Raw genomic sequence first — 15,489 nt, 5'->3', positions numbered from 1 at the left:
GAGCCACCGTATGACATCTGAGAAACCACGCGTGTGTGTACACTCCTCTGGGATGCAGGAGCTTTGAGCTCGGAGGTCAGCTCACAGTTACATTGACACACATGCTGGAATTTGGGAATGAAAATTAAAAATGGCTTCAGATACTCATGCCTTTTCTTTGTCACTTGGTCCTTGCACGCCTGAGAGAGTCTTCATGCCCAGTGTCACGGCTTCCTACTGTAACAAAACTCAGTCTGAAATCAGTCTGAAAATTAGCTGGTGATAGTGATCGTTCTTACAATCTTATCAGTAATGCTTGGGGGACGACTGGGATGCTGTATAGAAACAGAACAGCTCATGGATGCTTTTCTTCCTCATCTGTTCATGCCTTGGAGCTTCCACAGGTTCTCGGCTATGTTGAACTTCCTCTAGTCTTATTTTAGTTCACTTGCCTTGTTTTTCTTTGGCCATGTTATCATTACTCCACCATTTTGTTGCTAGTGATTGTGGGGTGCAGCGGATGGCGCGAAGCCATCGATCACCCAAAGTGCACAAAAGTCACGGACTGCGTGTGTTGAAGGCACGTTGTGTGTGAGCTGGGGGCTTCTGCAGTGGGTTAGTTTCACGTGGCAGAGCAGAAGACAAATGTGGGAAGAACAGAGGGGATTTCACTCTCATCATCTGCATTGCATTCACTTTTCTTTTTTATGATGCAAACAAAGATTGTCTGGATTTTTATGATATTCTTGAGCAAAGCAGTGAGTTGGGAGTTAAGGGATCAGTAAAGACCAGTCCAGAAGCATTTGGGTTTCCTTGTGAGGTGAAGGTTTGGGCAGCACCGGCACCCCTGCTGATCGCTGCGTGGGAGGAGGGACGGGGAGCGGTGCTCTGGGAGTGGCTCTGCAGAGGGAGGGAGGAGGAAGCTGAAGCAGATAAAACAGGGAAAAAGAATGTTATTCCTTTCCTTTGCTGGACACTTTTTCTCTGTCTTGTTTGTTCAAGAGGCTTCTCTCCTGCCTTTTCATCTTCCAGTGCTGTATTTAGCAAAATTGACAAGTTTCTGGTTTGCTTGGAAGAGCGAATAAAATCATTCCTTTTCTTTTTTGAGAAGGCCAGAGGTTTTATGTCTTTAAAAGTTTGGCTCTGGGCTGGTCTTTCCCAGTCTTTGAGGATATAACAAAGTCCTCTGAGGACAGTTCCTCTGTTTCCTTGTTCCATGTCTCTCTGCTGAGGCTCTCGGTACCAGCTTTTCTGAGGTTGCGACTTAATTACAGGTGTGCGCAGGCAGCTGTAAGCTTGGGTCTTTCCTTCCTTCCTGTGCCTCCATGAGGAGGAGGGGGAGCTTCCTCAGACCGTACCGAGCAATTGCTGGGTGCTCTGCCTTCCCTCTGTCGCTGTACAGTTCACCTTTCTTACCTAGGTGATGAGGTGATCTGAGAGGCCTTGGGGTGACCTGCTGTCATCCTGTACCTGGGGCAGAAAGTCCGAAGCAGCGGTTGGGTCTAGGGCTAAGCACTGGCCTTGCAAATGAAGGGCTGATGTGTCCCCCACTCGATAAATCATCTCAGTCAGCTCCTCTGACTGCTTACCAATTCTGCCTGGCTTTTATGGGAGTGCAGGTACCCCATACCTAGTGTAAAAGAGTATTCATTGGTACCTCTGCCTGGCATCCAGTATGTGACAGCTCCAAACACCCAGTGTGCTGGCCAGTAACACAGAGAAGTGAAATAACTTGTGTTCGGGGTCAGCTTCCTCCTGACGTGCATCGGGGCTGTTTCATTTTCTGAGTTATGATTCCTCTATTCCTGTCTTGTTTTCCCCTAGCCAATAAAACTGGCCATTTTCTCCTCCATTTGAACATTTCCTTTCTCCTTGAGGCCCCGCTGAAGCCTTGGCGCTGTAGCACATCGGGATGGTCAATCATTAATGAATCTTTTTTTTTCCCCCGCGAGTTCCCCTTCGCTGCAGTGTTTTGTAGTTCCCCACCAAAACGCCGCCTGTTGTGTTTGGAAGGAGGGATTTAAAGGGCTGTGGATTTCTCTGCCCGGTATCAACATGATGTGTTCTCATTAGGGCTCAACACAGCGCGATACCTAGACATGAGATCACAGAACGAGATGCTGACAATCCGGGTGTTTATCCACTGATGGGAACATGGGTTCTGTCTAGGCTGCAGATGTCTTATGTTTACAGCCTTCCTCTGAAGGTTTTTGCCACAGTACCTGGTATTGCCACTCAGCTCTCCTCAATTAGCATCGCAGCAGCCTTGGGCAGCAGGGAAGTACAGTCATCGGGGGTCAGGAGGTGGGAGGATGGACACGGAGGACAAAGAGGTTAAACACTTTGCCCAAGGATGCTCACAGTGTGAGTAGCGAGGTCTCAGCTCTCCTGGGCTTTGTCTCATAACCCCAGGGCGCCTTCCCTTGTCATCGTTAGCTTGGTTCCTCTGGCAGGGCCCTAGAGACTCTCCCCAGTTGAGCAAAGAGGGGAATTTACAGCTTTACAGCAGCACAGCGAGAAGAATCTGGGCAGGGATCCTGACCTGGCGTGCTGTCACTACAGGCTGTCGCTGTTGCCTGTGGCTCTTGCACCTCGTGGTTAACCAGGGCCTCGACAGCTGTGATCAGCACAGGTTTCGCAGCACAGCTCCATTGATTTTTGTGGCCCTTGTTAGAGGGAGAAACCTCTCCTTTCCCTCCATCCTTCTTTTCCCGCGTACAGCCGATCACCACGCCAGGGGGTATTGATTTACTAATTGGGCAATGATTTCACCTGATTGATAATAAAGCATCGGACAACCTCCCTGCTGAGCCCAAGCTCAGCCCGGGTCCTTTCCCTGTTGTTAATAAACTGATCTGTTGCTTGGTAACCCTCGAATTACTGTAGTAAATGCTTGGAGACACAAGGAAAGTGTCAAATAGAAACTTGGCCGAGTGATGGAGGGGACTGAGCGGAGAATACAGCTGAAGATCTACACCACAAAGAGCCTGGATCCTAAATTAGTGAGGGAATGGAGACCACACCAAAGGAAGCAGAGTTTTCTTCTGCTTGTCTTGAAGGCTTAATCTTCCAGGGAAACCATCGTACAGAGGTGATCATTACACCATTCTTCCCATCCTTCTGAGCCTTCCTTCCAAACCCACTGCAGCCGTGAGACCTACACGGGGATGGAAAGCAAACTATGGGAAAGGGGGCAAGCAAATATGCCAGGGAGCCAAGAGTTTGCTTCCCTTCCTTCTTTGCACATTTGGCCTAAGGAATGACTTAATCTGTTGCTGCAGCCAAGAGTGCTTTCTTCTGTGGTCCCCAGCACGGTCCTGGGCACCTGAAGGAGCCGTGAAAGGCTGTGCTGTGAGGCTGCAACCTTTAGGACTCCTGAGGCCCATAAATTACCAGAACTTCATGCTGGAGTGGATATGGGGCTTCTGGTGGACTCCTTCATTGTATTCAGAGGGTCAGATAGATTTCTGGTCACGTCTGTGGAAAATTTTGATGTCTGTTACTGGTGTTTGCAATAAACTGGTGAGGGGGGCGTGCAGACACCAGTAGCTGTGGATGCTCCCAGGGCTACGGGGACATTGTAGGGAACAACGGGTCCTGCGCTCAGGAGACTGCAGGTCAAGCAGTTAAGAGAGGGTGACAGCAGCAACAAGGACGAGATTTGCCCAAGGTCACAGAGCAGGACAGTGGCAGAACCTGGGGTGGAAAACTGCTGAGTGGGTTTTTGTATTTATAGCTGGCAGTTTCGGGCTGCAGGGAGATCCATGTTGGAGTTCCGTGGCTGGGCAGAATGCAGCTTTGCAAAAGCTGGTCCTGGTCTCTGGAGAGGGGCTGCAAGGTGCATGGGATGTCTGCAGGACAGTGCAAGAAACGAGTCTGCTGGTTTTACGCTCGTGAAATATTTTTTTGTTGATTGCTTGTTTGGGGTTTTTGTGTTTTCAAGGTCTGGATTTAAGCTCTGTTTATAAAACGTTTCCATTGTTCAATATCTTAGGGCTCTTAGGCTTTTTTTCTATTATTATTATAATTTTCAAACTGCTGTGTCACCTAATTCATCAGCCTTCAGTGCACAACCTTTCCTCATTCTCCCCACCACCTCTGCAAGAGCATTTGTACAGAACAAAGGCTTGCTTTTAAAAACGGCATGATATTTTGCCACCTTTGCGAAAACCTGTCACAACAATATCTAATTTTGCATGAGACAGAATTTCAAATCAAGCCTCAAGAAAAGGAAGCTGTTCTCCTGCTAATGCGCAAATGTCACTTTCCGCAGCTGTAAAATAAGTAACCCACCTAGCAGCGATTCAGAGAGGAGGAAATCTAATGCCTGTTCTCTTCCCCCTGCCCAGGTCTGACCTTCTCAAGAAGACCCACGGCAAACATCGCCTTGCTGAGATCTTGCGATCTGAATATTCCAGTGGGATGGACACTGGTGTATCCAAGGTCAAGAAGAGGAAGAAAAAACAGAGGAAACCTGGCAACCAGCAGATTCCAACATAAGCCGGGACCTTCCACTCATTTGCTGCAAAACCTGCTTGAGTGCCTCAGCCGGGGGTCAGGGTGACCTGCCAAACCGACTGACGAGCGTTTCAATTTATCAGGCAAATATGGGAGGGATCTTGGGGATCCTGGCCTCCTCCCTCTCACTCCATTCGCCCAAATGGAATGGAATCCAGGCGTGTCCTGTCGCACTGCTGCAATTAAATGTAGCTTCCTGACGATGCATTGTGTTTCTAAGGTGTATTTTGCAAGAAAAATAAAAGAGGTTAAATACGGTTTTCAGAAAAATGTTATGTCTGTGTAACCTTGAAGTGAGACGTGGATGCTTTGCTGTCTGAAAGACCTGCAGAAACACTCTACGCTGTGTTTGCTTACTTATTTTTAATCAGCAGAGCAGTGGCAGAGGTGTTCCAGGCGCAGGTTTCAGAGGAGGCTGCTGCTTCCCGTGTCGCTATTCAGGGAGGCACTTCTGCTCCTGCTGCAGGTAACAGCCAAGCTGCTGCCACCCTGTCCTTTGTGCGGTGGGGCAGGATCTGTCCCCGGACACTGATCGTTAGTCAAATGTTGCCAGCTGTAAGGAGTCTCCCTGATTTCCGTGAAATCGGTAGGGCTCTGGAGAACTCCTCGGTGTAGTGACACATGGTCCCTTTGGGACAGAGCTCATGGGCACAAAACTTCATGTCAAAACTCCTCCGAGTTTGGGAACAAACGTTGTCACTGGGGGAAGGAGCCAGAGTGGAATCCAGCAATCTCCAAACTTCTCCTTGCCTGCAGCATATTGTCATACCTAATTATGAAATGCAGAATATGTATGAAATGTCTCACCTCTCTGAACATTAAAGCCTTTGCAGAGCCTTGCTACCGTTTGCCAGTAGTCACCCAGGCTTTCAAGGTTCTCCCTGCGTTAGCTCGGCCTCGCGCTGTGCTTTTTTCAGCACGTCGTGAGCTAATGGCTTTCACTTCGTGCTTTTCCCCCTTCTTCCTTCTCATCAGAGAATTTCCACCGCTGAGAAAAGGAGGCAGCGTGATGCCCCGTGTGCCGAGCTGGGCACTCGCTCACCACTGCCCAGCACGTGAAGTGAAAGCTGAACTCGAGTGGGGTCGGTGGCAGAGCTGAGTTAGCAGCACGTGGAGCCTGGGGGGGAGAGCGGGTGCCCTGAAGGCCTGCGGGTGACCCACAGAGCCCCCAGGACCTACAGGTGGGCACCCACCTCCCCGTGCCTCCTCCAGCCCCCGAAAAGCTCTGGGTCTTCCTCCAGGGAAGGCACAAAGAGCAGCCCGCCTGCAGCCCAGCTCGGGCACGTTATTTAACACAACGCCAGAAAGGGCTCAAATCCCGTAGAATCGTGAGGTGGTGGAAGGGGGAAAAGTGGAGTGTAAAAAAAAAAAAAAAAAATTTAAAGAAGTGGAGGTGAAAACAAAATCCACTTTGTGAGTACAGAATTAGGGGCACCGAGTAATGGGTTGTAGTGAGTCATGCCAAGGGCTGTAGGAGGGAAGCAATCAGTCCAAAAGTATTTAATTTCTCGAGTGAATGCAGCTCTTGAGAACCAAAATGATTTTTTTTTTCCTCCCAAGCAATTACCAAGCAGAATGCTGATTTTCCTGCAGTACTTTTTTAACTGATTAAGAAAGAAAGAAGTTTAAAGGGATCCAGTATAAAATTAACCATGTTTTTGCAGAGAGAGTGAAGTTAATAAAATTTATTAGATTAAGATTTAAAAACAAAAGCAAAGCCCACCTGATTTGATGATTACTGTTTGGAAGAGCAATCAGGTTTAAGGCAAAATGTCAACTTAAAAAAAAAAAATTGAAACCCCTGAGGATGAAAATGACTCAGAGAGAGCGATGCAGGGTAAGTTTGGAAGAATGATTTTGTGCATGAGGGGAAAAAAATTGACCTTCTCTTGGCTGACTGTCATGTAGGAATTAATAGGGACTAGTGGTAAATTCTCAATAACAGGAATAAAGGGCCAACGGCACATCAGCGAGGCGTCGGGAAATCTCGTTGCTGTCTGTATTAATTGGGCATGGAAAGTTACAGGCCTTATGGTGGACAATGTGATTATTAAAAAAACAAACAAACAAACAAAAAAAAAAAACAAAAAAAAACTTTCAGAGCTATCTTTCAGCAGACAGATCATTGAGTGATTAGGGAGAGGAGGAAAGGGTTAAACAGGAAAATGAAAGTGTTAAAGGAAGTGCTCACACACCTGAAGCTAAGAGTTTGCTTTAATAACTTCGAAGTGCAAAAGGTATTTAAGTTGTAGCTGGCTCAGCAGGAGGCAAATTCTGCCCTTATTGACACCTCTAGAGGGGCTGGGAGCTGGCTTTATCCTTGCTCCTCACCTGGCTCAGGAAGCACTTAATAGGTTTGGAGTTAATTGGGTCTCAATTAGTAGCACCCCTGTAACGAGGCAGGGCACCCAAGTATTTAGCATGGCCGTGGGTTCCCCTGGCCCAGCCCTGGCATGGAGCAGGTGGATGTGGTGCTGAGCTGCTCCTGAGTTTGTCCCCCCAAGGTAGGTGGTGAGTGCCATGGGGGTCCTGGCTGGGTGGGAGCAGCTCAGAGGGGCAGGGAGCTGGGTGATGCTGTAGCCTCATTTTGCTGTGCTGGCTTTGTCTTTGGCCAGGTTTGGCTTTTTATTTTGGTTGGGGTGAGTGGTGGGGGCGTCGTTGCCCTGCAGCTTGAAGGCAGCTCCGCAAGGAGCTCCTGTACAAAGTTCCCATCCAGGCTCGGGTTCGCCTTCCTTGCTGCTCCTCTGCTCCTTGTTCTCAAAGCTGGGAGTCGTGGCTCTCCCTTACTTTCTCTTGCTCTTTGCTCTGCTCTCTCCTGGCTCTGTCTCCTTCCCTGTATGAGGAGCCCGCATCCTTTGGGTGGCCGGGAAGGGCTGAAAGGCCACACTGAGCCTCTGTGCATCCCTCCCTGCCTGCAGCTGGATCTTCTGAGTTCGTGCTTTCAGGGCTTTAGGGGAGGAAAAAGCAAGGAGGTAACCTCGGTACCATGGTCGTAGCTGGGCACCCCCTTTCAGAGCATCGTGGTCACACACCTGACACCTTAACCCTAGAGCCCCGGGTGCTGAGCTGCACTGAGAACCGATCAGGAGAGAAACCGACCCTGTTCACGTGGGTTTATTTTCCCCATAAGCCTGGGGAGAGAGGACAGGAGAAGCTCTGAGCTCTCCGATTTGGCCTAACTTTGTGTGGTGTTGAGACAGAAAGGTAAAAGAGCTTCAAAACCGTTCTGCTGGTTTTCTTCTCCCCTCTGCTCCCAGCCCCTTGCAGCAGGCCTGGGGGGGTTCCTCGGGCCCTGCCCTGCTGCCCCCTGTGTTTTTGGGGACAAACCAGCCCCATATTGCCACACTGCCTCGGCCCCGCTCATAGAGCGGAGTGCCAGCTTCTGCCAGATGTGGAATGGCAAATTTAAATATTGCAATTACCGACGTGTAACGAAGCCTTGTACTTCATTAATGTAAGAGGAGGAATCTGCTACGGCTACAAGGACAATTAAATATTAGAGAATGTCTTTGATTCCCGTTCCTGCTGTGTAAATGGGAGGAAGGTTGCTGTCTGCTCCTTGCCTGGGCGCTCGCGAAATGAAAAGCACACCCACTGCAAGTTGTCCTTTGATAGATTTTTAATATGATTTTAAAGAGTTTTGTTTGGCCTCATTCTTATTCAATGAGATTAAATTAAAGCACTTATCCCCTGGGTTTAAGTCAATCCATGTAGGATTTGGGACGGGGTTTGTTGCCCAGGGAGGGGGGTTGTTTGCAGGCCTCTCTGAAAGACTCCTTTCCCACTTCATTAACCCGAGCTGGGAGCGACCCCCCCTTCCTCCTCCTCCTCGCCCCGACCGAGGATTTACCCAATTCCCCATTCACATGCAAAGGACCCCGCGGCGGCCCCACAAAGGCCGGGGGCTCTCCTCGGAGCAGGGCCCCCCCCAACCAGGCCTCGCCATCGGGGCAGGGCTGGGGGCATCGGGCTGGGCTTCGGTCCGCAGCCTCCCTTTTTTTTTTATTATTTTATTTTTATTTTTTTTGTGGGGGTGTCTAAAGGGCCGGGGAAGAGGGGGGGCGGCCCGAAGGAAGGGGAGAGCTGGGGGTGGGGGGGGAGGCCCTTGGGCGGCACGGGGGTGCCGGGGGAAGGGGAGGAGGCCTTTGGGCAGCCGGGGGGAGGCTTGAGGGAGACCGGGGGGGACCAGGAGGGACGGGGGGGGGTCGGGGGCTCAGCCCGCAGCCCATCTGTCGGCTCCCCGAGCTGGAGAGCCGCTGCCCGGCTGTCCCGGGGAGCAGCTGCCGGGCTTCGGCCGAGCCCCAGCGCCACTTTTCAAGGCCGGGGGGGGGGAACAATCCATTTTGCCAAGCGCTCATTTAAAGCACTTAGGCAATTATACACTTAAGATTAGCGTTAATAATTCACCAGCCCGGCGGCTGGACTCCCCCCCCCCCCACTCCCGCCCGCCCCGCGGATGCCGGCGGTGGGGCCGGGGCCCTGAGTGGGGGGGGTATGGGGTGTGTAGGGGGGGGAACCGAGCCCGAACCCCGGGGTCTCCCCATAGGGACCCCCCCCTCCGCCTCCTCCCCCTGCCCTCGGAGGGGAAGAAAGGGCCGGCGGAGGCGTTCAGTTTGTAAAGAAGTTTATTTCCACATTTAAAAAAGGGGGAGCGGGGAGCCCGAGAGCCGCCCCCCCCCTCCCCCCACACACCCCACCACCGGACCCCCCCCTCCCTACCCCGGCCGGGCCGGCCCCGGGATACAGACTGACAAGCATCACTTACACAAATACGCCCTCAGGGTTCACAAATAAATAATTCATATACATTTTGCGCACGGTATTTACAGTTCGCCGCTTTTTTGCGGGTGCGGACGGCCCAAAACCCGCTGCCCCCCCCCCCACACACCCCACCCCGCCCCGCCCAAGGGTCCATTCCCGGCTGTGGGGCCGGAGGAGGCGAGGAGGGGGCTCCCCGGAGCCGGGGTGGGGGGGGCTCAGGGGAAAGGCAAAGCCCCCCCCGAGTCCGGGAAGCCCCCCCCGGGTACCCCCTGCCCGTGTTCCCGGTGCGGGTCGGGGGGGACACACAGCAGAGCCCCCCATGCCCCTGGGGGGGGCCCAACGGGGCAAAGCGGGGCGGGGGCAGCTCTGGCAGCCCCCAGCCCTGCTCCTTGCATTCTTCGCGTATTAAAAAAAGTGGTGGGGGGGGGGGGGCGAGGGGGAGGGAGGGAGTCTCCTTTATATATATATATATTTATATTTGTCGCTTGCTCGTGGCCCCAGGGGTGGGCTGGCCCCCTCCGGTCCCCCCCCCCCAGACCGGGGTTTGTTGCGGGGGGGGTGGGGGGGTTCCCGGGAGGCCGGGGCTCACCGGGGCTGCGCGGCCCGGGGCAGGACGCCGGGCAGGGGGGGCAGGGGAGGGGGGGGCTCGCTGCCGCCCTGCAGTCCGTGGATGAGGATGCGGGGCACCAGGGGTCTCTGGAGGGCCGGGGGCGGCGCGCTGGGTCCGCGGTACAGGTAGAGGGCAGCGCCGGGGTCCAGGTTGGAGACCAAGCTCTGCGGGTAGAAGTAGGGCGAGGGGAACATCCTCTGCAGGGCTGAGTAGTTGCCGGCCTCGGCCAGCAGCTCCAGGCCCACCGCCGTCTGCCTTTTCCACTTGGTCCTGGGGGGGGACAAGCCGAGACAGGGGGGCGAGGGTGGTGGGGGATGCTCCAAAGGGCGCGCACGGGGTTTTGGTGAGCTCCCCCTCCTCCCGTCCCCCTTGCGCAGTCCCGGTGCGCGCTGCTGGACCTCGGGGATGGGATGGGATGGACTGGGATGAGATGGAATGGGGTGGGATGGGATGGGATGGGACAGGGCCGTCGTCCCCATTAGCGGGGCAGCAGGACTTGGCTCCCCGGTGTCCCCACGCAGCCCCGGGTTTGGGTTTGCCCGGCGGCCACTGACTGGGGCCCGACCCTTGGGCACCTTCCGAGCCCCTTCCCGGGCTGGGAGCTGCAGGTTGCAAATCCCAAATCCCAAACGCTCCCTCGTGGACACACAGCTCCGCCGGGCAGCCCCCCCCAACCCGTGCTGGTCCTGCTCCGGGACCCCCCCCCGGGCCGGGGCTGCCGCGGGGGGCAGCGCTGGGGGGCTTTCGTTTGAGGTTTATGGGGTGGGGGGGTCTGTGTCCGTATTCCTCTGTATCTATCTCTATTTCCCTGTATCTGTATTTCCCTCTATCCATATTACTCTGTATCTGTATTTCCCTGTATCTATATTCTTCTGTATCTATATTCCTTGGTATCTCTATTTCCTTGTATCTATATTTCTCTGTATTTGTATTTCTCTCTATATTTCTCTCTCTATATATATTTCTATCTGTATTTTTCTGTACCTATATTTCTCCGTGTCTATATTTCCCTATATCTATATTTCTACCTATATTTCTCCGTGTCTATATTTATATCTATTTCTGTGTCTATATTTCCCTGCACCTGTTTGTGTGCACACACACACACAGAGCCCCCGCCACCCCCAAACCGCCCCGCGGAGCGGCCGGGTTTTGCAGCCCGGGAACGGGGCTGGAAATCGGGGTGGGGGGCGAGGGCTCAAACCGGGGGGGGAAGGAGAGGAGAGGGCCGGGGGGGTGCTGCCATCCGCTGCCCCCGGTCCGCAGGGGGGGGCAATGGTCGGCTGTGGGCACCCCCGGCTAAATCAATCGAAGCCACCAAACGGCTCCGGCCCTTTTGCAGTTTTGTCGCTGAAGCGCTAAACCTATTTCCCCCAGTAAATTATTCATCATAATAATAATTGTGTAATTACTGTAAAGGCCGTTAATTATTGATGCCCAACGCAGTAATTGGTATCTATTATTAATGGCCCGATGTGTTATGCTGCTGTGTTTAGCTGGATGCCCGGTGCTCCCCTCGCTCGCTGGGGCTGGGGGGCACCGATCGTCCCCTGGCCCGGCCCCGTGTCCCCCCCCCGGAATTTGGGATGGGGGAGAAAAGCCCCGGGGGGGGCTGCAGGAAGCTGGGAACGGGGGAAACGGAGGGGATCGGGGGGGCCCGGAGCGGGGCTGCGGGGACGGGATGGGACCGGGCGCTGCGGGCAGGAGGGCAGGGGGAATTTTTACCTTCTGTTCTGGTACCAGGTTTTCACCTGCGTGTCGGTGAGGTTGAGGGAGGCCGCCAGCTCCATCCTGTCCTGCACGCTCAGGTATTTTTGCCTCTCGAAGCTGCGCTCCAGCTGGGCCAGCTGATGGTCGGTGAAGGCGGTGCGGGCTTTGCGCGGCTTTTTCAGCCGCACCGGGGGGCTGTCCCGGGAGCTGGAGATCTCCCGGTCCCCTTCTTCTTTCACTGGGCCGACAGGGAGGAAGAGAGGCCAGGTCAGGGCAGGCAGGGAAAGGGAAAGGCACAAAAAGGGGCCGAGCCCCCGCCGCAATAAGCCGGAGGAGAGGGGCACGGGCACCAAATCGGATTCACGGCGCGGTTGCTCCGCACCCCGGTGTGGTTTAACTCGGGGGGGGCTCGCAGGGACCCCCGCTCGGACCCGGCCCTTTTCACCCCGACGGCTGCAGGGGGGCAGGATCCGGCCCCTGCGCGTCCCCCCTGCTCTTTCCTGAGCCTTCTGCCTGGCTTTGCACCCCCGACACCCCACAGCTTTCTTGGTGCCCGGGCGTTTCGTTTAGTTTAGGATTTGTTTTTCCCTCTTTTTATTTTCTCCCCCACACCCTATTTTTTTTTTTTTTTTCTTTTTCTTTTATTTTTTAAACCCAAAACAAAACCAACCCCAAATAAAGACGGGGAGGCCGAGTTTTTGGAGAGGAAAGCCGCCGGGCTTGGTGCCTCTTCTTTCCCTGTGCGGAAAAGTCTCCGTCCTCCCGTGCTGCTGCCGGGGCCGGGACTCAGCCTCCCTCTCCCGAGGTTCTCAACGAAATCCTGGGGAAGCGGCCACGACCGGGCCGGGTTTGGGCTTCAAAGCCGGCGGCGGAGGCTGGGGGCGGCGGTGCGGAGCCTGCCTGCGCCCTCCGTACCCTCGCACCGGCGGAGCGACACCGGGATTTACACCGCGAAACATCGGAGGGGTAAAGAGCCGAGAGGAGGAAAAAAAAAAAAAAAGAATATATAGGGAAAAAAAAATATATATATATATATATTAAAAAAAAAAAAGAAAAATATAGGGGAAAAAAAGAAATTTATAGAAAAAAAAGAAAAGGAAAGAAAAACAACCCAAAACAAACCCAAACAAATCAAAACAAACCAAAACAAAAGCGCAAAAATCAAAAGGAAAAGGAGGCCGGCGGTGCTCGCCTTCCCCACCCTCGTGGAGGAGAGGTGGAGGCAGGAAGGCTCCGGCTCGAGCCATTTTCGGCGCTGGGGCTTTGCGGGCTTTATGCTAAATTTCCCGGGGCCGGGTGTTAGCGGGGCCGGGGCCGCGTTGAACGCGAGCTGATTTCTCTCTGTAGGAAGACAATAATCCGGTTAATTGAGCCACCGGGGAGAGAAACCCTTCAACCGGAAAGCTCCGGCCGAGGAGGCAGAGCCGGGGCCGGGGGGAGGCCGCCAGCACCGGGACGGCTCCGCCCGGGGGGGGCAGCAGCGACCCCGGCCTGGGAGGACGGGGGGTGTCCGGCCGGCCCCGGGAGATGCCCGAAAGTTTTGGGGAGCTTTCTGCTCCCGGGGCAGAGGCAAAGCCGGGTTTCGCACCCCGGGAAGAAGAAAATTTACTCCTCCGGCCTCTCTCTCCCCCCCCCCGGAGGCTCAGCCTCGGCTCCCCCAGAGGGGTCCCGGTGGCCGCGGGGCTGCGCTCAGTGCGGATGCGGCTTCCCCGTCCTGCTCCGCAGCTGTGCCCCGGCCAGTCCTGGCATAAAACGAGAAAACAAAACAAAGCAAAAAACAAACAAACAAAAAAGTCAAAAATCAAAAATCGATATTGCGGGGTTTCGGCATTTCGGCTCGGGCCGAATCCCGCCGGTTAGGCCCTGCCGCGCAGCCCCCAGGCAGTGTAAATTGGGGGCATTTCGCCCCCAAAAAGGCTCTTCCCAAAGCAGCAAAAAAAAAAGCGCTGCTGGGCGCGGGGACCCGCTTCTGCCCCCCCGGTACGCGGGGATTTTAAAGCCCGTTTGCGCTGTGATTTTTCCCCCTATTTCAGGCTGTGTTTTTCCCCCTATTTACGCAGTGATTTTTCCCTCCTTTCAGGCGGTGTTTTTGCCTCCCTTAAGCGGTGTTTTTCCCTCCTCTAAGCAATGTTTTTCCCCTCTTTAAGCAGCGTTTTCCCCCGTTTGAGGAGGAATTTCGGCGCTGGCTGCGGTGCCCCGAACTGAGCTGAGCGCTCCCGCTCCGTCCCTGCCTCCCTTCTCCCCGCTCCGGGCGGTTTTGGGAAGGGGACAAAGGCGAGAGAATTAGGGGAGGATGTTCAGGAACCGAAAATAAAACCCGAAGAGAGGGAGCGCGGCTGTTTTCGATCCCGGCCCTTCCAAACGGCGGAGCCGAGCCCCGCGGTTCTCTCCCCGCATCCTCCCGCAGAGGCCGGGGCCTCCCGCGGGGCGCGGAGGCTTTTTTTGGGGCAGTTTTCCTCCCTCTTCAGCCCGTTCAGAGGCTGCTCCGAGAGGTCCTGGGGGGGGGAGGGGACGGGGACATTTGCCCTATCCAGTTCCCCAGTTCCTGCCAGCACCCCAAAATCCAGCGGCCCCCCACGGCCTCCCCTTTCTCCCTCAGCCTCGGCAGCTTCGCCTCCCCCTGCAAACAGTTTTTTTTTTCTGGGTGAAAGTTATCATTATATATATATTTTTTTTCGGGCATGTTGAAAGCGGGATGGACGAAAGCTGCCGGGATAACCTGCTCCGGGCTGGGGGGAGAGCCCCAAACCCCAAACCTCCCGTGCTGCTCCCCTGCCTCCTCCCGGCCCGGCTGCCCGAGGGGAGGCCGGGCAGAGGCTGCGAGGGGCCGGGGAGGCCGAAGCCCCGGCCCGGGGCGAGCCGCAGTCCTTTCAGCCCCGTTCCCCGCCGCGGCTTCAGCCCGGGACTCGAAATAATCCGAAATAATAACCGGGCTAATAACGCTGATACGAACCCAATCAATTCCCGCCGACTTTTCTCTTTCGTTTGTTACCGGAGCAGGGGAAATACCGGGTAAAATCCGTGTTGATTTTATTATCGTTTCTATTTTTTTTTTCCTTGTGTTTTGCCCAGGCAGAAATCCGCCCCCGGCTCTGGGCTCCGCTTTCCCCGCGGGCAGGCGCGGAGGACCCGCGGCGAGCACCCGGAGCATCCCCCGGGCGTTTTTTTTTGGAGAAAGCACGAAGCGCCCCGGCCCCTGCCACCGCACCGAGCCCCTCCGACCTTTTCCTCTCCAAAGTTTTCCCGACTTGGTGCCGACCCCGCGGTCATTTCGGGAGCCACCGGTGCCGCCACCCCTCCGGCCCCGGGGCTCTCCCGGCGCGTTTTGAGGCTTCGGGGCCAGGCTGCCCTGAAACACCCCCCCCAGGGCCAGCGGCTCTTTCTTACCTTTGTACTCGGAATCCGAGGAGGAGCTGCTGGTGGTTTTTTCCATTTTCTCCCTAAAGTCCTCGCCGGGTTTGGTGGGGATCCTGCCCGCCGGCTCCTGCCCGCCGTGAGGTCCATTGGTACTGGAGTAAGGGGCGCAGGCTGCCAGGGGCTTGCAGTCGGCCAGGATGTCTCTGATGAGGAAGGACGAGGTGACGGTCCGGGACTGGGAAGGAGCCGAGCCCTGGCCGGGCTGCAGATGCGGCCCCGCCGCCTCCAGGCACTCGCGGCCGGGCGAGCGGGGCGAGGGGCACCCGCTGCTGCCCTCCGAGCGGGGGCTCAGCTCCAGCGGGGACCTCCCGTCGCCCCCCAGAGGGTCCCCCTTGGGCCCTGCCGGGCTCCCGGCTCGGTGGGAGAGGATGGAGTCGATCCCGAAGCCGGTGGAGCCCTCCATGGCCCCCGCAGGTGCTGGCGCTCACACGGGCATCGGCGGGGAGGGCGCGGCGGAAGAGGGTTGGTAACGATAATTAACGGTGAGAGCAACA

The 15,489-nt window shown here is 55.3% G+C and overlaps 2 protein-coding genes across 7 annotated transcripts in view; one reads left to right on the top strand and one right to left on the bottom strand.

The window, feature by feature from the left end:
• The window catches only part of DDX31 (DEAD-box helicase 31), a 63,454-nt gene extending 58,687 nt beyond the window's left edge, over positions 1 to 4,767 (top strand). For all 6 annotated transcript variants that reach the window (XM_084494045.1, XM_084494042.1, XM_084494043.1 and 3 more), the window contains one exon: positions 4,329 to 4,767. In XM_084494045.1, coding sequence (XP_084350171.1) covers positions 4,329 to 4,479 — 151 coding nt within the window. In that variant the 3' untranslated portion in view covers positions 4,480 to 4,767. The remainder of the gene's footprint in view (positions 1 to 4,328) is intronic.
• A 5,076-nt stretch (positions 4,768 to 9,843) lies between these two features.
• On the bottom strand, positions 9,844 to 15,489 carry BARHL1 (BarH like homeobox 1; the record flags this gene model as incomplete). The annotated part of the gene is made up of 3 exons (XM_084494316.1): positions 14,966 to 15,489; positions 11,594 to 11,816; positions 9,844 to 10,138 (listed from the first exon to the last, which is right to left on the bottom strand). The coding sequence occupies exons 1-3, from the start codon at positions 15,396 to 15,398 to the stop codon at positions 9,844 to 9,846; spliced, it is 951 nt and encodes a 316-aa protein (XP_084350442.1). The 5' UTR covers positions 15,399 to 15,489.

This window comes from Aythya ferina (assembly GCF_964211825.1).
Source record: "Aythya ferina genome assembly, chromosome: 20".
Lineage (NCBI taxonomy): Eukaryota > Metazoa > Chordata > Aves > Anseriformes > Anatidae > Aythya > Aythya ferina.
Note: the sequence above shows the minus strand (reverse complement) of the source record. Positions and strands in the feature narration are given on the sequence as shown.